General features: G+C 42.8%; 1 protein-coding gene, 1 long non-coding RNA gene, 5 other non-coding genes and 1 pseudogene across 10 annotated transcripts in view; 2 read left to right on the plus strand and 6 right to left on the minus strand.

Annotated features, from left to right (window-relative positions):
* Window positions 1-25863, plus strand: part of LOC117751860 (nuclear receptor ROR-alpha A-like) — a 50499-nt gene that overhangs the window by 1223 nt on the left and 23413 nt on the right. For 3 of the 4 annotated variants that reach the window (XM_034568894.1, XM_034568884.1, XM_034568867.1), the window contains exon 2: window positions 24682-24714. The exons of the other annotated variant lie outside the window; for it this stretch is intronic. In XM_034568894.1, the coding sequence (XP_034424785.1) occupies window positions 24682-24714 (33 nt within the window). The remainder of the gene's footprint in view (window positions 1-24681; window positions 24715-25863) is intronic. 4 annotated transcript variants of the gene reach the window in all.
* Window positions 1734-6610, minus strand: LOC117756229 (annotated as a pseudogene).
* Window positions 18651-19875, minus strand: LOC117752833. The gene is made up of 2 exons (XR_004612156.1): window positions 19091-19875; window positions 18651-19053 (listed from the first exon to the last, which is right to left on the minus strand). It is a non-coding gene; the product is annotated as an uncharacterized LOC117752833 (long non-coding RNA).
* On the minus strand, window positions 20104-20176 carry trnav-uac. Its single transcript has one exon. It is a non-coding gene; the product is annotated as a tRNA-Val (tRNA).
* On the minus strand, window positions 20534-20606 carry trnav-uac. The gene has a single exon. It is a non-coding gene; the product is annotated as a tRNA-Val (tRNA).
* On the plus strand, window positions 23576-23648 carry trnav-uac. The gene has a single exon. It is a non-coding gene; the product is annotated as a tRNA-Val (tRNA).
* On the minus strand, window positions 24123-24195 carry trnav-uac. Its single transcript has one exon. It is a non-coding gene; the product is annotated as a tRNA-Val (tRNA).
* On the minus strand, window positions 24427-24499 carry trnav-uac. Its single transcript has one exon. It is a non-coding gene; the product is annotated as a tRNA-Val (tRNA).

Genomic DNA, 25863 nt, shown 5'->3' on the forward strand with positions numbered 1-25863 from the left:
TCAGCAGACAGACAGATATCTATTAATAGATATTAATATTCAAAACTTAGAATAAAAAAGTATTATTATTTTATTATTTATTTATCAACAAATTATCTGTGGAAAGGTCACATGACCTCCACTGATGACCCCTGACCTCCAGAATCAAACTCAGTCACTAACGTTTGTCTACAGAGCTTCTTCTGGTCTGGACTCAATCATATGAGCTCACACTCCTTCTCCAGCTCTGGTCCTCTGAGGAAGGTCCTTTCCATCCCTGCACATGAGCCAATCACAGACCATCCACTGTTCTGGTGTGTGGTTGGTCGATGGAGGAACAAGACTCGTGTATTGAGAGCAGCTCCTCAGCTCTACTCTAACACTCTATTGTCTAACTAGCCTTGACTCTGGTCCCGGACGGTGACGTCTTCACATGTCTCAGCAGTAATGTAGCGATGAATGAGTGAATGTATCTGACATCAGTTTGAAAAACTGGTCAAAGGTAAAAAACTAAAAATCGAAACGGTTAAAACAGTAAAATTGCAGTTTGAGGCTGAGGCCTGTTACTATGACAACATGGTTTGTTTTAGTGTGTGTTTGTGAAGATGAAGTCGTGAAGTCGGTAGCTGATACAGACAGAAACGTTTCTCCATAGAGAGAGAGAGAGGTCAGATGAAGCTTCATTGAGTTTCTCGGAGCAGAGTCGATTACGTAACAGCTGTTCAAGGAAAAAACTCAGTGAGTTGTGAGCTGTGCTGAAATGAGCAGATAGTGTGACTCTGTTGGAGTCAGACCTCTGAGTCAATACATATATTCTATATTTATGTTAATAAAGTTAAACTGCATCAGTTCACCTCACACAGCGTTTCTGCTCCTGAACGACGAGTCATCTTGAACTTGTTTTTCAACAGTGTACGTACGAATGGATTTCATTCCGTCCTCCTGTTCATCTTAGTATGAATATTATATATCTGTGCATATAGCATCACATTTAAGGGTCTAGATGTCTTGAACACACAATGATGCACAATTTGCACATGAAATAAATGTGACACAACATCTTAATCCTGTATAATCATGTGATCTGTTTAAAATGCTGTCGTATCAGTGCCAGACTCCAGAGTTGTAAAATAATTTTATATCAAATGTTTCTGGTCACAGTAAAAACCAACTCATTTAAACTGAACGGATCTGTGATGGTTTGTTTGTCCAGCTCCAGTAAAAACGTCCGTGTGCTTTGACTGGCAGCAGAGTTGACCTTCCTCCACTGGAAGGTCAAAGGTCGGACTTTAAAGCTGACGTGAGGGATCTAAAGGTTCTGAATCGCTCTGAGTGTGTTTGCTGTTAAAAAGATACGACAGCGTCAGACACAGTTTAATCAGCGTAAACACCAAAATGTGTGTTTGACAGCTTTTAGTTTTACTTTATTCTCATAAAGCAAGAGTTAGGGTTAAGTTCCTATTACTATAGACTTTTTTTTTAACTAAAGCCGAATGCAAACATTGTGTCTCAGCTTTTCAGACTGATAAAGGAAACTGTGGATCAGACCAAACAGACTAACTCAGGCCCTGCTGCATGTGCTCATCATCTTTTATTCACAATTCTCATCCATCATGAAAACACATCATATAACAATACACAGTTTATCACGGATAGTAAACCCACAGCTCACAGTTCACAGTACAGTTTTTGCTCTGAGGCAGAACAGAGGGAAAGGAGCATTTGATGTCAAACACTTTCAGCGACTGGCAGCCTTACAGCTGTTTGGACCTCACCTCACGGAGCCACGTGAAGAAGTCAGTGACAGACTTGAGGGTCACGTCTTTGCCCTGCTGCTCGGTGGGGTCTTCGTTTAACTCCCACTTGTAGAACGCCGTGAGTTCGATCACGTCCTCGTCGTAAAGACAGTCGAAGATCATCCGCAGCAGCTCTGATGGAGGGAGGGAGACAAAATATTTCAAACAATTAATATTGTTAATACAAATAATACAAATAATAATTTAAAACTGAGACCTAAGAGCTGAACAAGAAGAGACATCTGAACTGTGTGAGTATCATTTCTGCAGTAAACTAAAACACAGACATTGTGCACAGAAACAGATTCAGGGCGTCTGAAAAGGAACTTTAAATATAAGAGTAATGAGACTCCCGGGCAGGTTGATCCATCTGCACCATCAGGGCCTCCAGGGCGCAGAGAGCCTGCAGCTGCTTCTCCTCATCCTGCAGGTATTTCTGCAGCAGTGTGGCTCGCTGCCTGATCTGATCACAGTCCACGCTGTAGTAGTTTTCACCTGCTGAGGTAAAAGTGAGAAAAGCCTCATTAAACACTGTTGGTCAATTCCCTCACTGACGTTGTGTATTTCACTCAGGACCATCACCTCATCACATTCAGTCTGTTATTCATATTCTCTCGTAAGGAATGTGAAGAACTTGACTTACAGAAGATTGTTGACTGGCAGATTACGGTCGTCAGAGTTCTGATGAACGTGTCGGAGGAGGTCTGCTGCTCATCAAGGTTGTTCTGCACAGAAACATGTTTATTAACACACATGTAGAAAACAGACACAGTCCTCTCATACACACAAAATATTCAACTGGAATAACAACAGCAGAATATTGGCAGATTGAATTTGAACTGAAGGAACAAACCGTAATCCAGTCCGAGATGGTGTGGTTGTCGGCCTTGTCCTGGATCAGTGTGTCCAGCTGCTTGTTCAGCTCCTTCTCCTGACTCTCCTCCGACTCCTCAGCCAGAGTGAACTCCACGTTCTACAGGCAGAGACACAGTGATGGTCTTTTCATCTGTTCAACATGTCCTGTACCTCCTGCCATTCACCTTTATCAACGAAAAACTACCACTCCACATTCAGTTGACCATAACAAAATTTCTTAATTTAAATCACGACCCATCTTCAGTATCTTCTCTATTTTTGTTTCCCAGGAACTGAAGTTTAGTCCAATATTCCACTTTCTCTCCCACTAGTTTCTGAACCTGTCAATATCTCAAAGGTATAGTAGAAATTTCAGACCATCTTTCAGTTGGTGATGAAGCTAGAGAGCGACCTCTCACCTTTTCTGTCACAAACTTGTGGACGTCTTCCTCCTCGGGCAGGAAGTCTCTCCACTGGAGGCCGGCCTCCCTCCACATTGTGCCCGCCCGCTCCTGGCTCTGATGAGGAGATACACATACTTACTGATTGATTCATAAACAAATCCACTGATCATTATTTTTCATATAATAATATATATTGAAAATGGATTTAAATGTAGACAGTTCTCACCATTGCTTTGCACAGTGCATTGAGGATGTGAACCAGCAGGACTCCAGCTTTTACCAGAGGGATCAGAGGCTTTGAAATCTCCCTGGAGACATAACAAATGAACAAATTAACAGTGATTGATAAATAAATAAAATGTTTCCTTCTCTGTTTCGGCTACTTACGTGAAAAGCCCTCCCATGGGGATCCCTCCCTCAAGGAGCATGGGAGTGAGCAGCTCTGACAGGTACAGCCAGATTTGGGGTTTGTCTATCGCCAGGTCCTTAATCACCTGAGATGACGTGAGTCTAGATGACGAAAAGTAGAGTTTCCAACTGAATGAGCATTTCACTCACCCTTTAAAGTACTGCTCAATTGGGAGGATGCCTCTCTTTATGAGCTGGTGCAGCAGTAGGCCCATGCGCTCCCTGGTGGTGGCGTTGCGGTCCAGCATCGACTTCAGCCCGTTTCTCACAAACACGAAGAGCAGCTGAGTGCTGTTCAACTCCTGCACACTCTGCAGCGTCTCCTGTTGGGACAGCGAGGGACATCACACAGACAGAGATATGTGATGATGTTTGCAGACACTTTCTAACAACTGCTCATCAGTGTACCTTCATGTCATTGATGTTCAGGTACTCCTCGATGATGGCGGTGGACTTCTTGTCAAGCTGTTCCTCCGTCAAGGTGGGTTTGGTGGGGGTGGAGGGTGGGGTGGAGGGTTGGCTTCACTCCTTATTCTCACGAGTGAAGCTGCCGTCGTGCTGATCATACTGTCGGTCGTCACTGCTGGTTGAACCGCCGACCACCCTGTCGGTCCAACCGCCAACCGCCCCGTCAACCGTCCCGTCGGTTGTCCCGTCGGTTGTCCCGTCGGTTGTCCCGTCGGCCATGTTGTTGCGTGCTCAGTTGAGAATCTTCAGGTTTGGCACTGGGGAAACCTTGGCCACCCTTTACCCAGTCTGTCCGTGTTCCTTTACGACTTGGATCAATCAACGCATTGTTGAAGTCAAGTAAAGGACTCTGAAAGACGAGACAATGGTTAAACAACAAGCCAATTACTAAAGGTACAGACAGGAAACAACAATAACGGAATTTGAACAGTTGTCTCCTGTCCTGTGATCAAAATGTGCTCGTGTGCAGTAAGTGATGATGATGCATATTAACACCATGTGAAAAGCCGCCCTCTCCTCTGACCTTTCTGATTTTGTTGAGAGATGTCGATGGGTTGGTTCTTGGAGACAGGCCCAGTCTTCCAGTGACTGTCCCAGTGCTTCCGGTGTTTATCTTCATCCATCCTCTGCTTCCTGTGCTCCTCCAGCTCAGCCACTTTGTGGATCAGGACAATGGTTGTGGGGCCCTGCTCCACTTGCCGGGGCACCCACTTTTTCTGTGATGGGTGGTAGGTAGAGTGCAGGACACAAGTGAATAATGACAAATTGACCGAAACATAGAATATTATATGTTGGAAAATACATACTTTCTTAGAAGAGCCGAAAGAAGCAAATAAGTTATTTAAAATGTAAATAAAATGTGAATTAATAAGGAATTAATAACTTCTTCAACATGAGACTCACAGTCAGAAAAACAGAAACTATCATGGACATTTATCCTCGGAACACGAAACGCAAGATATGACAAATAATGTTAGAAATGATGAAACCCACTGATCCTTCAGCACAATGTGACATATAATCATATGAGTCTGTAACTTACCAGTCGAAGATAAAGCACATCCTGCAACATGATGCGGATTCTGCTGCTGGTCTTCCTCTCCTTTACGATCTGCCTCATCCGACTGAAATACCCGTTCAAACGAGTCTGAATTCAAGCACAAATTAAAACGTAATCCAGCTCCACATTCATTGGAACTAAAATGCATGTTATGAATATGCTTCTGAATGTCATTTCCTCTTTATCACACACTTCCTATACATGGAACCGTGAGTGTTGTACCTTGCTCTTCCCAAGGTCTAGGTCTTTGCCGATGGTGGACACCAGTCTGCACAGGCGCTCCAGGGACTCCTCGTCATTGTTGTTGAGCAGCTTGACAATGTAGTCGAACATGATGGCATCTGTGAGCATTTTAAGTTTGAACAGCTCACCAATGAACTTCATGTAACCCAGGGAGTGCCTCCTGGCCTTGTACTTAGCCTCCTCGAACTCTGCAATGAGCTGCTTCTTCTCCTGCTCCTGTCAGGGAAGGACGTTGAAAATATTATGGACCAAGAAACAGACACTGTAGCAGAGGGATAGTTAAATTTATAGCTCTAAAACTCAGATGTTTAACATGACAGTTCCAAATATAGATAAGATGGTGTAGCATCTTTGTATAATGCTTTCTTCACAGTATGTGGTTGCCTTTGAATACCCTCCTCACTTAAAATCAATCACCATGACTCCGTTTGTGCATAAATGAAAAACCCAACTCGTATTTCTTAATACGTTACTGTACCCTTGAAGCAGCCTCCTGTTTCTTCTTAAGGATTTCATTGTCATCTTTGTCCTTCTCAAACTCCTTTTGACAATGTCTGAGCAGAATCTTGCTAAACTTCACTTCCAGTCCATCTGGGGTTTGGACTTGGAGAAAACTGAAATTTACCAAAGAGCAGGAGAGAACGTGGGGTCGGGTATGTCGTGCAAATGGCTTCTCAGTTCCTCAATCCCGTTACTTTGATCATTGGCACAGAAATATGGCATCAGCCTGGTAGAGTTTGTGTAAACTAGGACTGTAATGGTAAACAACACTGCAGGGTTAGGGTTATCATATCATTCTTATTAAAGTTATTGTGTATGTGTAGTCCTTAATTTATCACAGAAACATGTTGTGTTCCCTCTCGGAACCATTTCCTCACAAACACTTTAAGCTTTTTTGTCACTATCGAAGCTCAAGTATCTACACACAAACATTCACATGCTTAATTTCAAAGATTCCAAAAGGCACTACTTACCCTCATGAGGCTGTGGCACATTCTGGCATAGACCACTGAAAAGCTTGGCTCGGAGATGGCCTTTTCGAAGGTGAGCTCTATGACTCCTTTCAGCCTCTCCTCTGTGTCGATGTCAAGTTCAGTCACCTGTTTCACCAGCTGTTCAAAGCTTTCAGGGGTCAGTTTGTTGAGAATGCTGCGGAACAGTTTGAACACCTCCTGAGTGTTGACCTGCTCTGGATCGTTCTCCTCTGGCTCTGCGACTGCGTGGCTGTGAACACCTCTCATCCCTGAAGGCTTCCAGGCGTTCTCGGCCTTGTTCAGCTGCACGTCTGTTTGCACTTTCCAGGGGATGACTCTCCTCTGGATCTGCTCAGAGGGACGTGGTTCTCTAACTTCGAATTCCATACTTGCTGCTGACATACTTTCCTGAATGGAGTTGAACATTTTATTTTGGTTACAAAAAGCTTTGTAAATCCAATGCTGTCAAAAGTTGGTCTATTTGTAACGTACTGCAAATTAAGAAAATACATGGAAATAGAAAAAAAACGTGCAAATTAAGAGTTTCTGTATTTGCTTGTGTTTTGACTTCGCGCAGCACATGTGTCATCAAATTGATGAAGTTGTTGTTGTTCTTAATTTGCACATGTTTTTTCTATTTGCATGTGTTGTTGTTTTTAGCTCTCTCTGCCACCATATATTTGACTCTAAATGGACCATAATTTATACAATGAACATCATGTTGTATTATAGAAGACTTGAAACTAGACATTGAGACATAAACTCCTTATGTTTACTGACGTTATAAATCAAGAATCATTTTCTCATAAACTTCTGAAGCAACTACCGGTGGAGTCGCCCTCTGCTGGTCATCACACAGAAAAGTGAGATTTTTCAATGTTTTTCTCATAATTTTTAACCTTGATGGAAAAATCCGACGTCTTTATGGGACTGATATTTATGAGTATGTGTTATTTGTTGCAGATTGATTGACTGAATGTTGGTGGAGATATGAGCTCAGCTCAGACCGTCAGTTCCCTCGTGCTCTGAGCCGTCAGTCGATCTATTTCTGACGCCCTCCGATGCAGCAGGCGTGAGTTATGTAAGAGGTGATGGGTTAGAAGGGCACAAGCCCCCGCAGTGAGAGTGAACAGCAGACCTGTGAAAAGCTTTAAGGACAGTTTCCAGCTTATTGAACAACAAAATCTTGCCTCAGCTAAAATTAATAATGAAAAATTGCTTTATAAATTTGATTCACTTTATAAAATTGTATTTATTTTCAAAGTTGTCTGTATTTACACAAATGTCTCCCATCTAGCCCTTCAAACACCCCTTCAACTGTAGTGTATTCAGGACCCTCCTAAAAACGAAGGTGTAGACGGAAGTTCCCGAATGCTTTACGCACGGATGAAGCGAATCTAAATGGCGACCGCTTTGGGTAAAATGCTAATAAATATAAATATAAAATTTAAAAAATAACTATTAATTTTGTATTTTAATCCAGCGGAATATTTTAGGGTTTATGGGTATTTTTCTTTGATCGAACGAGACATGAAAATCCAGAGTTAAAACATTTCATTAGAGTTTTTTACTTGTTGACATCTGATCTCACATCACACTCCCCCCTTCTCCTCCTCCTCCACCATCTCCATGAGGGGAATTACTGGGCTCTGATGGTAATTACCCAGAGTGCCTCTCACTCTGGTCTGAAGCCAGCTGTTAATTAGCGTGTTGGCGGCTCTGTTGTGCGGCGTTGGGCCTGTTTGGCTGAACACGCCTTGTTGCCCCCTGATAAAGACAGAGAAGAGCTGTTGTGGAAATTTAATTATCGCTGTCGGAACTCGATCCTGCTGCAGCATCAGATGGAGACGAGCTGCGATCACATGATCAGACGCAGAAGAAGAGAACAGAGCTCAGAGTCGTAACTGACCTGAAAGATTTCACCATAACTGACTGATTGGATTGAACTAAAACCTGAGTCATTCGTAGACCCTAAAATCTCCCAAAACAAACTTCTTAAGTTTATTTAAAACCCGGAGCTCTCAGATGACGACTGTGATTTGACAGTTCCCATGTGTGAGACGGTTTGTGTTTCTCCTCCATCGCTGACTTCTTCAGATAAAATGAAGGCTCAGTCTTTAATGATGAAATGATGAGGACGATCTGTCTGAGTGACGGGCGACTGATAGCAGGACGATGATACAGATACTGTCTGACCCTTCAATCAACGGTTCGAACGTTTCCTTATCTGCCTCCTTACTGCTGCACATTTTCATTAGATTCAACATTAACTGATTTATTAATTAAAGTTCAATTTTAATGTCTTTGTCCTCCTTCACTAATAAAAGGTTCAGATGCATTTTGAGCCTGAAGAAGTTTTGTTTTGTTGAACGGAGATTTTTTCGCACTTCCATGTGATCATATCAAAAAAGCAAGTAAGAGACGACCACCACCGCTGCCATCTTGTGTTGATGATGTCATTTGGAGCCAGAACCTGTTCAGTAGTTATCAAGAAGTGAAGTCGTGCTATTGAGGTCCCACACACTTGAACAATCAGGAGTCAGTATCAGCTGTCAATCATGACGTTTCAGCCCGTTTTTGAATTGTCAAATGACTAATTAAAACCAAATTGATTGAACTACCTAAAACCAGCTTTGAGAAACATTTATCTAATGTGCGCTTAGATTTTTTTAGTTTGGTAAATCTGCTAACATGGAGGAGGCAGGGTTGATGTGTCCCAGTTCAGGGCCGCCTCCTTCGTCCTCAGCATCACCAGCCTGCCCCGCCCTAACTCTCATCACCTAGCAACAGAGAAGGTTTAAATGCCTCTTGATTTATTTTATTTTTTACATGACTATAGTTAGTTTTAGTTAGCGTGATACTCAAGCATCGTACATCTTGTTCGTTGCCGGTATCATGACCTCTTATTAAAACTGTTTTCGCCGAAGCATAATGAATCCTGGGATAGTTTGGGCAGAGCTGCTTGTTGGAGCCTTTGTTTCTTGGGGATGGAAGGATGCTTCTGAATGAGCCTCAGATTTAGGAAAGTCTAGTCTGTGATGCAATCATCTTCAAACGCAGCCTCTGAATGATGCAGCCCCTCAATTGAAACTCAGTTGGAGAGTCAGGGCCATGACGAGCTGAAAATGGTCACAAGGGAGGTTTCTCTTTGCAAAAGTCAACGCAGACGCGCTCGCGGCTTTGATTGTGATGCAAAATGCAAAGCTGGTGTGAGAATGCGTCTGAACACAGCAGCTGCAGGCTAACGTTAGCATGTTAGCACGGTTGCAGATGAAGAAGGCGAACCCTCCATGGATGATGTGCAGCCTCACGGAGCTGCTGACACAGTGGCGTCTTTCGTTTCTCTCTATCTCTGCAGTGGTACCACATACATTCAGTGTGTGTGTGTGTGTGTGTGTGTGTGTGTGTGTGTGTGTGTGTGTGTGTGTGTGTGTGTGTGTGTGTGTGTGTGTGTGTGTGTGTGTGTGTGTGTGTGTGTGTGTGTGTGTGTGTGTGTGTGTGTGTGTGTGTGTGTGTGTGTGTGTGTGTGTGTGTGTGTGTGTGTGTGTGTGGATGCTCGGGTGAAGTTTCCCTGCAGGATTAAAGGGAACCATCATTTATACGTCTGTGAGCCCTGATCAGCGTCTCGCTCCACGCCGCAGCCATGTCAGCTGTTCCCTTTGATGTCAGTACATTTTTTTCCAGCATCGATGGAGGTGGAGTGGATGTGGGGTTGATTTGCATACGAAGCTATTCTCGTCTTGCCTTTGTTCTCGCACACAGAGTGGAAACACTAATTGTCTTCATCAGTCACAAGTGTTTATCTCATTGGTTCGGCGCAGACGTGGCGTGACGCCGGGCGGTGGCGAGGAAATGCAGAGCGGAAAAATTCCTGTGTCGGATTAAAGCTGAAGACGCTGGAGGTGAAGTGTCAGATCAGGGCTGAACATCCCACAGCGACGAGTGTTAGCGGCGCCAAAACAATTAGTTTGTTTCTCAGGTCACGTCACAAAATTCTTACTTTGATACTAAACCTGAGCAAAAATCTCAGACACGAAGCCTCGAGTCTGTTTTTTACTCTTAAATCCACTTTGAGTAGAAACGTAAAAAAGGTTCAGTGCGGCTCAGACACCAGAACAGACGTGTGTTCAGTCTACGTCAGTGAAACACTGCAGAGTCTGAGCTTCAAGAGTTTATCTGTTTCTGGTTTCTTCTGACGTGTTGATGAGATTATTAATTGGATTATTTTAAATGATTAGATGAAGGTCACAGAGTTAATTAAGATTTTAGTCATCTGGTGTTAGACACACATAGACACAGTCACTCACTAAAAAACAGAGATTACGCTGCACCACACTTTTGATTCCAACTAAAGGCTTCAGGCAGCTCACAGACCAATGGTGACGTCATGGCGGTTTGAGAAAACCCAGAGTTCACGGGCTTCAGTGAAGACAGAGCTGGGAAAAAAATGTACTGATCTCCCCAGTAAAAACTCTGCTGAAGGTCCGAATGAGCCGATGTGAGAACGCAGCAGGATTCACCGCGAGAGAGTGTTGATGACGATTCGAACACACGTTTCCTTGTTTTAGTTTTTTTTAACGTCACAGAAATACAGCAAAAATTTGTCCCTTTACCAAAATCCTCAATTTTTATTGGTGAGTCCAGACGGTCAGCGAGTCTGATTTAGTTTTTTTCTTTGAATTGTGGATCCAGCTCGTTTAGACGATTTCTTCTTGTGAACACTGTTAAAAATGTAACTGAAGGGTCGTCCGCCGACCAGCAAACACATACACTCACAAACACATTATATCACATAAACCGGGATCGGTTTAAATAGATTGGGTTTATTATTAGTCTCTCATTTATGTTAAACTGACGAATGTGAATCACGTTTAATAGTTTGTTTACGCGAAAAACTCGAGGATGAATATTTTTTTAATGGCTGCAGCAGCTCACCATCAGATGTGTGTGTGTGTGTGTGTGTGTGTGTGTGTGTGTGTGTGTGTGTGTGTGTGTGTGTGTGTGTGTGTGTGTGTGTGTGTGTGTGTGTGTGTGTGTGTGTGTGTGTGTGTGTGTGTGTGTGTGTGTGTGTGTGTGTGTGTGTGTGTGTGTGTGTGTGTGTGTGTGTCCCTCAGGACTCTGAAACCACAGAAAAAATGAAAGAAGTTCTTCTGCGTCTGATTATTTTCCTCCTTGTGAATCCACCAGGGAGACACACATGATGCAAAGATGTTTGTTTTTCTCTCCGAGATGAAAAAACTGTGTGTGTGTGTGTGTGTGTGTGTGTGTGTGTGTGTGTGTGTGTGTGTGTGTGTGTGTGTGTGTGTGTGTGTGTGTGTGTGTGTGTGTGTGTGTGTGTGTGTGTGTGTGTGTGTGTGTGTGTGTGTGCACTCTGATTAGCGGCAGTGTGTTGTACAGAAATCTGTTCAGCTTATTCTTTAGTTCTTCATCTGCAGAAAAACTGAAATGAGTGTGTTCAAGGTGACAAACTGTGTTAGTGTGTCTGTTTATAGCTGCTACACACACACACAAATGATTCGATTTCTCTGTATTAGAGGCGACTCTTTACACGTTAATTTAATTGAGATTATTTACTGCGTCTGAAACCAACAGAGCATGAACTTTATACTGTTTATAGAGAAATTTGACAGTATAGACTCTGATGCTAGTAATTATGCTAAGCTAACATCAACAAGACATTGTTATTTCCAGCAACCACACCAAACCAAAACAAAACATTGAGTCGGACCAGAAGAGGCGTTCTGGGTCTGGATCAAACTGAACCATGGTTCTGTTGGTTTTTCAGAGTGAAAACACTTGTTTGGATAGTTTGGACTTTTGGACCAATCACAGGAAGCAGAGACAGCATTAAACAGAAGAAGAAGAAGAAGAAGAAGAAGCTGCAGTCTGCACCTCCAATGATATAATGTTTGAACCACGAGGACGTTCATTTGGTGCATTTGAACTAGTGTGGAGTACTGTAGTACTGTGGAGTGCTGTAGTACTGTAGTACTGTAAAGTATTGTAGTACTGTAGAGTAATGCGCCTGACGGTGTGGACGCTGCTAGTGATACCATCATGATGTTACCATGGCAACCAAATGAAGCGCTTCATTCATTTTCTCCGTTCAAACAGAAAGACTATGCCACTAAATATTATGTATATTGTATATTACATTATATTTGTACAGGAGAATAGTGGCATGTCAAAAATTCCTCAACAACTACTACCCCCCCCCAACTGACAACACGCCCACGTTAGACGGCGTCTACAAACCAATCAGAGTCAAGTATAGGTAGACTCCGCTCACGTAGGTGATGAACACAGGACGCACGTATGTCAGACAAACTTCTTTAGTCCCTAAATTACAATGTGGAACAAAAACTAACAGATCAAATGAAACTATGGAACAAACACATGAAGCTTCAGACTCAGATCAGAAAATGACGTTAATCTAAGGAGCTCATGATTCACCTGAAGATTGCGACTGACTCTTAACCTGCTCACGTTGAACAACAAACACTTTTTAGTGTTTCATCAGATCTGATGTGACCAGTTTTATAGTTCACATCACAGAAATCACATTGAGCTTTGTCTGCGTCTTCTGGTCATGATTTAAAAAACAAGCAGTTGGTTTATTCTGCAGTTGGTTGCTTGGTTTCAGAAAATACTAAAGTGCATCTTCTTCTCTCTAAAAGGAAGTTTCCTTCTTCTCTGACTCTTCGGGCGCTTCCCTGTTTCATGTTCACTGATTAAAAGATCGTCTGTGTCCTTCCTCCTTTAATTGGAAGCTTCTCTCCTGCTCCAAGAACATATATTTCCTCCCTAAATCCTGACCCTGAAAAGTTTGTTTCCCTGCTCCCTAATTTAGAAACGTTTTTATTCCTTCCGCTTTAAATAGAACGTTTCTTGTTGCATTTCATTTCATTCCTTCCTCTTTTCCTTTCCTTCCTTTAATAAGCTTCCTCCTTCCTTGCTCGGAAGTGTATTTCCTCTTTGTTTCTCCCTAAAAACAATCACCCTTTTCTTGTTCTCTATTTGGGAGACTTGAATCTTTCTTGATTTTTATTTTGAAAGTTTTCTGTACGTTTTCCTCTCTCCCTAAATAGGAAACTTCCTTCCTTCTTTTTCATGGCGGAATTACAGTCCTGATTCCTTGTTATTTGTCCTGTAAAAACCCAAATAGTTGATTAAAGTTCCCGAGAAAACGATTCTCCTCCTCGGCAGAGACTTTGCTCAGCTGCAGCTCTCACCTTGATCATCGCTCGTCTCCACAGAGGAGAGCGAAGAGGAGTCGTCTGCCTGGAAGTCGGACGACGTTTGAGCCGCTGGTGATCGATGAGGTGGTTTCTCCCATTTTTTACAGAGGAGGGTTCAGCCTGAGCTGGTATTCTTAGACTGACCTGTCAAACACACACACACACACACGTTTGTATAATCATTTCTCTGAAGGAGGTCGTCATGATGGATCAACTTCTGATGCTTCGTCTCCTGTAACTTTGAGCAAAGTGAACTAAAGTTGAAGTCAAAGCCATGTTTCACTCTCTCTCTCTCTCTCTGCTTTTTTCTCCTCTCACTCGTTCGCCCTGCGGGGCCTCGGCGGTTTCTCTCGATATTGATTCATTTGTGTTTCTCAGATGAGACGTTCAGTGAGAAAGTCGACACAGACACAATGATTGATGGCACAAAGTGACGACAGGAGCAGGGGAGTTTTTTCAGAAGGACACAAGGACGTTTTGTCCTCAGGTGACAGACGTTTGCAGGTGAGATTGTGAGACAAACATTACTGAGTTTTACTCTCATATGCTGAATGAACCAAACCGGAGTGAAACTGGAACACAACAAAAACAAGCTGTCAGCGGTCAAATCCTGAGTTTAATAATTCCTCCCGAGGCAGAAATATTATCACTGATATAACACACACACACACACAGTCCAGTGAGTGCGTTATCTCTCAGCCACATGTGTGAGTAGGAGGCTGGCGTTTCCAAACCCTTTTAAATCATAATATCAGGCATTATAGCTCATCACAGACACACACACACTCTGAACGTTTCTATAAGATGGAAACTGGAATTAGACAAAGTTGTTTATCAGAAAAAAAGTGTGTCATCACTCCGTTAATAAGTGTGTGTGTGTGTGTAGGTGGTTCCCAGGAACATTTGGTCCATTTAAAATTAAAAATAAATGTGAAATATAAATGTTGTGATGTGTTAATATTCTGGGCATCGCCTCTGCCTCCTGCGCTCTGATTGGTCATTTCCCTTCTACCTGGACAAGTAAATTGACTGTGGAAATTGATTTTTTCTTGGGCCCAAAATACTTTAGGGACGATCAGTGGTTCAGTGATGGTGTTGGGGGGGATCGGTTGTGGGAGTTTACTGAGTTCTTCAGTATTTGCTTCAGCTTCTAGAGGAAACTGTTTCACTTCCTCTGATTCTTCCTCTTTTTTGTCGTCCTGACTCGATAATGATTCGTTCCTCTTAACCACGACACTTCCTGTGTTCTTGTTCCCTCGTTAGGTGTCATTCTACAGGAGCCTTTTTTAATTTTTACACATATTTAACACTGAAAATCATTCCCGTCCTCAAGAAATGTTCTACTTTAATCTTTATCAGTGTTTCAGTAACAGTTTGTAAGCTTATCATGTTGTAACTTCTAGAAAGTAACTTGCAAAGTCACATTTAGAGGAGTTCCAATATTTTTGGCAGAAACATCGTGGTTATAAAAAAAGAAAGAGTCAAGTCTTGAAGGTAAATATAGTACAAATGTACTTAATGACTCTCCAACGCTGCTGAACACAGGATCTTTCTCCTGTTGAACATCTGAACTCTGCAGCTTCACCTTTCGTTGAACCCAGAACAAATTACAAACCCTCAGCTTATTGCTGAGACAATTTTTTTTCTTTCTTTCATTTTTAGGAAACTTTCTAACTTCCCTTTGTCGTTCTCTCTCTGAAAAAGATGCTTCACTCTTGAAATAGAAAATTTGCCTCTGTTCTCATGACGAGGAAACTATAAAACACTCTGCTTTGTGTCTCCCGATTAAACAAACGCACACAAACACGTGTCCAGGTGGAGTTTGGTTTTCATTTTGAATGTGAACATGTTTTTTTATAAGAAACTTTGAGTCACCTCTCAGGATCAGACAGAAGCTGCTCCGCATGTCAGGAGACGACATCTTGGTTTTACAAAATGAAGCTTTTAGCAGCAGTTGATTGTAACATGTTGCGTTGAAGGATTTTAATTCACTGTGATGCATTAACACGGAGCAGGAGGCTGAGCGCAGCTTCAACAGACTCTGTGAATTTATGTGTCGGAGCATCAGTCGGCTGTTTCCCTCCTCAGCTGCTTGTCACCGTTTGTGACCTGGAAAGAGGAGGAGGAGTCACTCTGGCGTTTATAAAATGTAAATGTCCTCAATGTGTGAGTGATGGTAACGGTGATGAGGTTGTGTAAGTGTAGATGTGCGACAGGGTGCGTTTAATTCCTTGTCCTGGCTCTCACCTCCCTGCAGCGAGGTGGGTGGAGTTGTGACCTTTCACCTGCTCGGCCTGCTGGGAGCAGATGGAGGAGGAGACGCTTGTGTCGTCCTCACAAACCATCTGCAGCAGTTTTCACACTGAAGACGTAACAACGCTTCTGTCCTCGTTCGTATTTGTTTAGCTTCCGTCACACGTTGAAGACATAGAGGCGCCGACACCGGTTCACCTCAGATTGTATGAACTCCTCACCCCGTCTGTGACGCTGAGCCCAGACGCCTGATGCAGAATTCATCGTTTGTATTTGCGATCTCGTTCTTTCTGTAACTACTGTGGAGCCCCTGCAGTAGAAAACCTTCAGCAGGTGGTGAAGCTGGAGTTTGGCAGCTTGAATCCACAGAAATGATGAGTTGCAGCTTCTGTGGAGCAGAATCTAAGATGTTTCCTTCATGAGATTACCTGGCCTGTCAGGGGTTCCTAATAAAGTGCTCATCAAAACTCTCACAGGAACATGTCGGGGTTAGATTCAGCCAATGAGAAGCTGTTTAGTCGTCTCTTCTTCCAGCAGATTCTGGATTTCCAGCCTGTGAAGCCCTTTTTCTCTCTGGCTCCAGATTCTGATTCGTCTGATGGGATTTATCTGCGTTTGATTCTTCTCGCTGGGTTTTATTTTATTTTTTATTTTTTGGCTGCCGTTGAACAGAGATGCTTCGGTTTTGATTTTTCTCTGACAGCTGGATGCTGCTGACGAACCAAACGCTGCGTTCAGGCTCCTGATGGAGCTTTGTCTGTTCTGTTGCTCTTTGATTCGTGGCTGATGAAACATTAATGTAACACGAAGCCTCCGAGGTGTTTGTAGAGTTTAACAACAAATGGCATCAGGATGCTGGACATATAGAAACTGTACAGAAACATAAAACCCCTGAATCATCTTAAATCAAAGTTGGAGTAAACGAAGTTGAGCATCAGTTACTCGCTCAGTTCAAACATTTCAAACCAGTTTCTCGTTTTCCTCTTTTTGCTCCTGGGTTTCATGTTCAGCCTGTGTGTTAAAGAACAAGCGGCCGCGGCGCCCCCTGCAGGCCGAGCTCCGTCCTGAGCCGAGGACGAGGAGCGGAGTTAATCAGTGTTTGGGAAACTCGTGCTGCCTTCAGGGTCCTGTCACAGCTGCAGGAGCTCATGTGTTTAACACGACAGAAGATGATGTTTGACAGCGTCGGCTCTGAGGAGGAGACACAGTGAGCATCAGTGTAAACAGCACGGCCTCGTTGTTCGAGCCTCGGGCTGTTCATGGAAGCTGAAGTGACCCTGTTATCCAGCTGTTGTTACCACGGTGACAGCTGTTTACCCTCTGTTCAACCTGTAAATTAACAGCTTTTTAAAACGCTGCCTAAAAAGTGAATTATTTGAACACACAAAAGTCTAATTTCTTGTTTTCTGCCAATGTGACTGAAACTGAACATCGTTGCTAAATCATTTTCTAAACTCAGCCTCAGTTACCGTGATTTACAAACAACTCAGAAGGAAAAGACAAATTTATTTTTATTTTCAGTGTTTCAGTGATGATTAACTGGAATTTTATGATAAAGAATGAAAGTTACAAAGGAACATTTTGCTAAACATCTTCATTTGGTTATCGTTTTATATAGTATGTAGAATAATCTATGATAAGAGTGAGGGAATAGATTTTGTGTGTGTGTGTGTCAATGTGTGTCCTCACATCTAAAGAAAGAAAAACGTGTTTGTGTGTGATGGATGCAGTGCGGAGCCTCAGGTAATAATAGCCATGATGGATTCTCACCTGGCCTGGCGAGCTGTGGCTCGGTCGATGAAGATGAAGATGTGCTGGAGCTGCTGCTGCTGCTGCTGCTGCTCCACTCCCGGTCCGGCCCGAGCCCGGGGAGATATTAATGACAACACCCCCACCACATACCATCACGCCATTGGTCACTGGCTAACAATGAGGCCAACAGCATCAATCTGTGTTCCTCCGGATCAGCGCAGTTAATTCAGCAGGGAAACAGTCGAGGAGAGAGAGTCACTAATTAAAGAGGAAAAACCATTTCCGACATTTCTCACCTGCACATTAAACTAATCTCAGACTAAACTGAAAAATCGGAAGGTGTGAACCAAACCAGGTGTGAAAGAGGTTTGTGCTGTAAAACAACATTTACCTGATGAACATATTTTCTGACTTGATCTTGTTCTGAGTCATTTGTTGGAGCAGCAATACAAACTCTGGATCCATTTTTCTCGGCGGACCTGAGAGTGCGGCAGCTCGCGGCCTTTCAGGGCAGCACAGATATTTCAGAAGTTCCAGGAGCGTCCTCGGGGACGAGCAGTCGGCCTCGCTCTGCCTCCGCTCTCCTGTTTTTAGCTCCCGAATGTCTGGAGACGCTGCTGTGATTTATTCAGCCGCTCTGCTGCTGCTCGCGTGAGTCGCCTGCACGGTCGACACGATGGATGAACGACTGTCACACCTGTTCACTCACACACTGATTCATCTCCGGACGCAGGCAGAGCAGACAGAAGTGTCTGTGTTAACATGTCAGACTGAGCTCAGAGTGTAAAGCTTTTAGGCGTCAGTGTGTTGCTCAAGGGCACGGCAGCAGTAAAAGTGAAAGGTTCCAGTTGAAGCAGTGAAAGGAGCTGAAGTGTAAGTTAAGATTGAATTGACAGATGAAGTGTTAGCTTAATGTTAAAGGAACATGGGGTCTGTGTTGGTGGGTATAATCTCTTGCATTTGATTGGTCAACACAGCACTTTGCCTTGTTCAGCTTCTGTGCTCACGACGCCATGTTTGCAACCTCCAAATAAAAAGGGGACGCAAAATGATAAAGATGAGTGTTTGAAACGTAACTCCTGTTTTATATGATCGACCCTCAACCTGCACCGGAGCTGAGGTCCTCACTGCTGTGTCTCTCTGCAGTTACACAGTCACACCACTAGTTGGCGATGGAGATATACATGGTTTTAACTCCCTGAGGTGAAAGCTTTTCTCCGGTGGATAGTTTTTCAGTGTGACCTCAGCTCTGCTGCCGCGACACATGACGAACCTACGTGTCTCATTAAATCAGACAAATATCTTCATTGATTCCTTCTCGTTTCTCCGCAGTATTTCTCTGCTCCTCTCTCACGGCTGCAGCTTGTCGACTTTCCTCTTTCACCAGATTCTTCTCAACTCCCACTTCAGCGTTTATTTCAGTCGCCCCGCGGCAATGACACGGATAAAAGGATTAACTTATCGTCTACCAGTTTAGAGCGCTTAAACTCAGCCTGACGCCCCCCCTGAAAATTGAAAAGATGGATGCCAGGAAGGCTCCATTCAGCGCATGTTAAATCCTTCTCCCCTGTTTATTACACAGAGCGATGTTGATGTTTGAAGCTGTTTCAGAATTCAGAAAATCTAAAAAAAAAAACACTATGAGCAGGTAGGATGCAACCAAAAAATAATGTGGAAGCTCTGATCAATATTTTTTAAACACAAACATGAAAACCATGGCTCATGTAGAACCATATAATAAGACTGGAGGTGGAGGAGACCAAAACAGAGCAACAAGAAAGTGAACACAAACACCTCTCTGCAGGAGTTTTAATTTTACTGTACTACTACCACATCAATATAAACCTCATTAAGACGTAAGTTTGAATAAGACACTGACACACAAAGATAATTTTCTGATTAATTTAACCTTTATATGGTCATAAGATATTTGTAGTATTCTGACTTTAGTCTCCTTCTGCAGACATGAATCATAACATCCTTATAATGATTAAACATGATGAATCATTATACTGTTGTGGAAGCTGTAAATATTTACAGCAGCTTCTGGATCATATTTATCTGTGAACGTGTTTCTGATCAGAAGTGGAACAAGCAGCGTGTTTCTCTCACCTGCTTCATGTGATTCTCTGTGATGTGAGATAAGAGTTGACCTGTGTGATGAGGACGTGTCTTCCTGCCGGCCCAGGTGTGATGTGCACGTTCAGCTGATCCACACTTTGATATCTCATAAAACAGAGGAGAGCATAACGTCCAGTCTGGTTTCATATCCCACAAGTTGGTTTTAGCTTCTGTATATGTATCTGTAAACAGACAAACTGTTGGCAGGTTGAAGGGTTACGTGCAAAGAGTCTGAATCACACAGAGATGTGTTCAGATCATTTTATTTATTTGTTTATTTGTTATTTAGGAAAGGATTAAAAGTAACATTACACAGTTAAACGGGTCTGAGGTGGTGTCTGTTCTGCAGAAATCACATCAAAACACAAAAACAGAACAAATCAAGGGACATAAACAGAGATGAGGACAAAACAGAGATTCAGAGGAGACTTAAAGGAAATGAAATAACCCACTGGTCTGAAGAACGCAACAGCTACCGCAGAGATGTAACCATAGTTACATGATCCCCAGCTGCATAGCTTTATTGATTTTATCCACACGACAGAAACATGTTGGTTCCACTGGGGATTGAACCCAGGACCTTCTGCGTGTAAAGCAGACGTGATGACCACTACACTATGAAACCTCTGTGATGCTGCCACCTTAACTGAGAAACTCAACTCTATCTTTTTTTAATATTCCTTACACTTCAGTATTGCATGTTACTTATTACTTGCTGCTGTAATACATTTCCCAATTGTAGGACTAATAAAGGACTTCTTATCTTATCTATTTTACAATTGTTTTAACTTTTCCCTCATTAGTTCATTTCCCATAAAATCTCTTAGATGTTGAACTTGATTTGGATGAAAGCAAAGTAAAGTGGATTCAGGTGTTCAAGTATTTATTTTCTGGTAATGATCAGTGTTTACTTTGACTGTTTCAGCCAGAAGTGAGAGGTGTGGTTCCATTATTGATATCAATCAATCAACAGAGAGAAGTTTGGCTCCACTGGGGTTTGAACCCAGGACCTTCTACGTGTAAAGCAGACGTGATCACCACTACACTATGAAACCTCTGTGTTTAAGTCATATTTAATGAGATACTGGAGCATATTTGAACAACAAAGGGACAGGTTTTCACATCGTGTGAATATTGGAGTGAATCTCCAGATGATTATGTTTCTGGAGCTTATTTGCAGATTCCTGTTCACAAACCTGATTACACACAAGACAGATTGAGACTCACCCAGAAGTGTGTGTGTGTGTGTCTGTGTCTGTGTGTGTGTGTGTGTGTGTGTGTCAGAGCCTGATATCTTATCTTATATCTCGTCTGTCCATTGTTGTTCAGAGTGACTCACACTGTTGTTCCTTCATCACCATGAACCACTTCCTCCTGTTTGTTTGATTCAAAGTACACATTCATTTTGTGTTTGTTGTAAACTGTTGTTGTATCTCATCAGTGTTATTGTGTCACATTGTGTCAGTGTTGACACGGGGAACCGGACTCAGGTAAACAGTTGTCACATCAACACTCTGGATAAAGTGCGGTGGGGACCACAGGTGTGTGTCTGTGTCGTCTTGTGAGCGGCTCCTGTACCTGCAGAGTTCAGTGTTGGCAGCGTCTTCGGTTGCAGCAGCAGTGTGTCAGTTGTGTTTGGCTGCTGGCGATAAGCTTCTTCTCTTTAAAGTGTCGCTCTCTGTGGTGTCAGCGAACGTTACTGTGGTTAGACAGGAAACAACCAGGAGCTGTGTGTACGTGTGTGTGTGTACTTTTGTCTTATTAGCTCATGAACTCCAGCTCCAGTTGAGGCCTCTACAGTTTTAGTTTTGACCATAAAGAACCTAAATCACTGATTTAAACTCATCATATTTTCTATATTTAATTTGAACAACAACTAATAGTTGTAGTTCAGGACATGATGTATAAATTCAAAAACCAAAAGCTCTGGAATCTCCTCGTCTTTCCAAGTTGAAGTCTTCGTCTTCTACGTGTACGACTCCTCTTCTTCATCCTGAGATATTTGTGTTCTTCCAGTTTCACGTCCGTCACGTGTTAGAAACCTCATCAAACATTTTCCTGCCGCTGTCTGACAGTAGAAAGTATCCGGAGCAACTGACTGAGACATTTTTGTTTCAGTGTCTCTCTCTGAATTAAATCTTTACCACGGCTCGTTTGGGGAAACAGTTTCAGATCCAGTGGTTTGTGTGTTTGACAGATGTGAGTTCTTCACGAGTCTCCAAACTTAGTGACAGCGACACATTGATCTTTAATACAGAGAACAAATATGTGGAAACGACTGAAATGACTTAGAACGTTATTTATATATATATATTATTAAACATGAATAATTAATGTAAAGATCGTGAACTCGGGTCATTTTTCTTCGTTATTTACATCATCGTGTCTGCGTAGAATCGCAGATTCCGTCGTCCTCAGCTGCCGCGCTAACTCACTACCTCTTGTTACTTTAAAACAAGTCACTGAAAGTTCACTCACTTCCTACTGTCATTAATCCTTAAATCTCATTTTATCTGCACCATCTTAAATCCTCACTTCATTTGATGCAGCGAGACGAAGGCTGTTTCTTTTTTCCGCCTCTTCTCTTCTTTTTGTTTCGAGCTCCCTGATGAGCGTCGGTGAAATGACTTTGGCGGCTGCTGCTAATACACTATAATTGGTACGAGGAGCCGCTCGCTCTGAACAATTATAAGAAGCGTGAGCTGTAATCGGTGCTGAGGCTCAGAGGGAGACAGACAGATTCTCTCCATCGCTGTTGTCAGCCTGCTGCGTTTCATGTCTTTTAACAGACGTCAGAGTCGCTGACACAAGTTGTGAACGGCGCAGGTTGAAGCTGCTGCCGCCTGCAGGACTGAGCGCTCGTCTTTCTCCTGACACAGCTTCAGTGAACAGACTCTGAAAGACAGAAGCATCGAGGTTCAACTTAACATTTAATCACAACAACCAGAGCTGATTAACGCTTCATGCAAACAGAAGCCGCTTCACTGGAGATGTTTAAAAGCCGCGACCACAGCTGCAGCTCGAGTATTTGTGTGGACGGAGGTATTTTAATAGATTAATAAAACTGCCTACAGATGAGAAACCTCTTCACACATCAACGGAGCTGAACTGAAAAGAAACACAAAGAAAAGCAGGACAACCACGAAGGGGCCCCTCGCCCAGCGTGTAAACGGGCCCCCCCCACTCATGCACAGGTGCGGCCCTGCTCATCAGAGTCTGTGGAGGTGGTTTTCACCTCCTCAGCTAGTCGCGTTCATTCATTCTCCTTTTTCTCACTGACACGTTCTTTCTGCAGCTTCTCCTGCAGCCTGGAGTTGAAAAGGTCAGAGATAATGAATATTCTAATCTGGCCTAGATTCCATGATAAAGCCGTGTAGGTGCACGAAGACAGCGGCTGTTATCACCTCTTTGAAATATGAAGCGTGTGCAGGGGGTGTGTTTGTGAGCACCATTCATTTTCTGAGGCAAAGGTCGCTGCAGATGAACGACGACAGCGCTGGACCTGGAAACACACGAGTGTTTTCCTGCTGAGGAAGGTTTTTACATTAGATCCAGGTCAGCGTTTGATGATCAATGAAATCAACTGGGTAGTTTATTTCTCCTTTTCTGTTTTCCTCGGCTCAGGTTTTCTCTGTATCACAGGTCGATCAGTGTGAAGCATCAGGCGACTTCACCAGGAGCAGATTCACGTTCAGTGACTCCTCCTCAACACTTTTATCCACCATGACGTCCAAGATATTTATTAGATGATAACAAATGTAACAGTTTATTACAACAAAGCCTGTGATAAACGTCTGTGGTACAGGGAGCGGACTCATCCCAAAGTAAAATGCCCTCACCCTCTCAGACTAGAATCAAACTATATTACATGGCTATTATATTTACATGGATTGGTGCAACATTTTAAATGTTGCGAAATTGTGGGATGGCATTTTCCCTTTTTCGTAATTGACGGTCCGGACTTTCCTCTGCCAAATAAACTCTATAAACAGGGTTCAGTGGTTAAACGTGACAGCACCACAGTGGTTTCATAGTGTAGTAGTTATCACATCTGCTTTACACGCAGAAGGTCCTGGGTTCAATCCCCAGTGGAACCAGAACTTATGTCTGAGACTCACAGATAACTGATGTCACAAAACATTAATGTTTAACAACAAAGAGATTGTGTCCTTGTCATCACGCAACTTCCTTTGTTAGTTACAGACCAGCACAGTCCATGTTGTTTAAATGGAAAATACACAAATGTCCGTCAGAGCCTTAATGAGATGAAGTCAAACAAGAGACCTCGGCCTCTATGGAGCTAAATTCATGCCAAAACTCAGGAAACAAACAAAACATGTTTTACTAATTGCCTGCCATCACTTGAAAACACAAATACACAAATACAAAACAACATTAACAAATTAATGCTTTTTGTTTCACAAATACAAAAAAAACAAATGTGTGTAGACAAGACCACAATCTATTTGTTGTTAAAACTGAATCTTTTGGCCCAAAACATGATGCATACTGTGACATACGTGTGTTTCTTTTGATTCTTTCTGTTATTTGTGAGTTTGAGACATAAGTTCTGGTTCCACTGGGGATTGAACCCAGGACCTTCTGCGTGTAAAGCAGATGTGATAACCACTACACTATGGAACCCCTGTGATGCTGCCACGTTTAATGAGATACTGAACCCTATTTATAGAATTTATAGTTGTTTTTCCCTCATTAGTTCATTTCCCATAAAATCTCTTGCATGTTGTATTTGATTTGGATGAAAGCAAAGTAAAGTGGACTCAGGTTGAAGTATTTATAGTCTGGTTATGATCAGTGTTTATTCTCACTTTAAATGAGAGTTGTGGCTGCATGTCAATCAATATGAGAGAGATTTGGTTCCACTGGGGATTGAACCCAGGACCTTCTGCGTGTAAAGCAGACGTGATCACCACTACACTATGAAACCTCTGTATTAATGTCATATTTAATGAGATACTGGAGCATATTTGAATCCAACAACAAAAGGACAGATTTTAATATAAGATAATATTGGGAGAGTATCAATTTAATGGTATATTTTAGTTTTCCGGCAGATTTCTGATAGTTAATAGCTGATCAACAGTAACATCTGTATCTTCTGTGTTGCAGGTTTGTCAGTGGCGGTGAAGAAGACGCACACATGTGAGTTCCTTGTTTCCTGTTCCATCTGTTCTGAAGCTGCTGGTTTATGTGGCCGTCACTATTTCCTGCAGACGTGGGTGTGAAAGAGTTGTACTGATTTCCCAGAATCCTTAGCTCTGAGGAGGTCATCAGTGCAAGAGCGTTTATATCTGAGAAAGTTTCTGTATTTCATGTCGTCCATCTTTAAGTGGATCATCCTCGGTTGTTTTGACACTGTTTGTATGAATGATGTTCCAAAGTATAAGCTCATTTCCATCGATACCATTTGAATCTCTTACTTTGTTAGTGAGAACAGAGAGAATCTGAATCTGAGGGCAGGTGGAGTCACCGCAGTGGAGGAGTTTGTTGTTCTGGTCTCTGTGGTGCCCTGACACTTTAAGTTTCCTCCTGTCTGGAACTAGTTTTTACAGGAGGACGTGTTGAGCGGTGAGTGTTCAGGGGAGATAAGGATAAATGTGTGACGAGGGAGCGCTGCCACAGTCGAGTCGCTCTCATTAGAGCTGATAGAGACGGATAATGAATGTGAGGATGGGATGATCGCAGAGAGAAACATTGATCCTCCGGGAGCCGTGGAGGCTTTTTCCACACAACTCGTAACGTGCTGCTGGGAGTCTATTGACCCGGTCTGATTGGGGGGGGGGGGCTCCGACGCCGCCAGACGTCGGAGCCTTTCGAAGCGTAAATCATCCTCCTGTTCTGCCAATTTACAGGAAGAATGAAGCTCCTGCTGCTGCTCACGTTCCTCTCTCTGCTGGCAGGAGTCATTCGGCCTCCGGGCGCTGGTGTTTACTGAGGCCGGCTGTTTTCACCGAGTTTAATCGTTTACACCGAAGCTCGCAGCTCAGACGGGAGTTGTTTTGTGAAGCAGTGTGGGATCATGGGTAAAAACACCAGTTAGCTCGAGATACTTCAGCTTGTTCAGTTACTGCTGAGTTATGTCTTATTTACCTTTAGTTTTAGTGGAAGTTCTGTTGTTCTCCACGGATCAGATACACAAAAAAACATGGAGCAGAAGAGACACACAAATACAAATATGTTGAATTAGCAGGTCGACAGAAAATAAAACTGGTATTAAGTTGTTATCTCACGTTTGAGTCCCAGTCCTTTAACATCCCTCAGATCCTGATGTCACTTCCTGTTTAGATAAGG

This window comes from Hippoglossus hippoglossus, chromosome 3 (assembly GCF_009819705.1).
Source record: "Hippoglossus hippoglossus isolate fHipHip1 chromosome 3, fHipHip1.pri, whole genome shotgun sequence".
Lineage (NCBI taxonomy): Eukaryota > Metazoa > Chordata > Actinopteri > Pleuronectiformes > Pleuronectidae > Hippoglossus > Hippoglossus hippoglossus.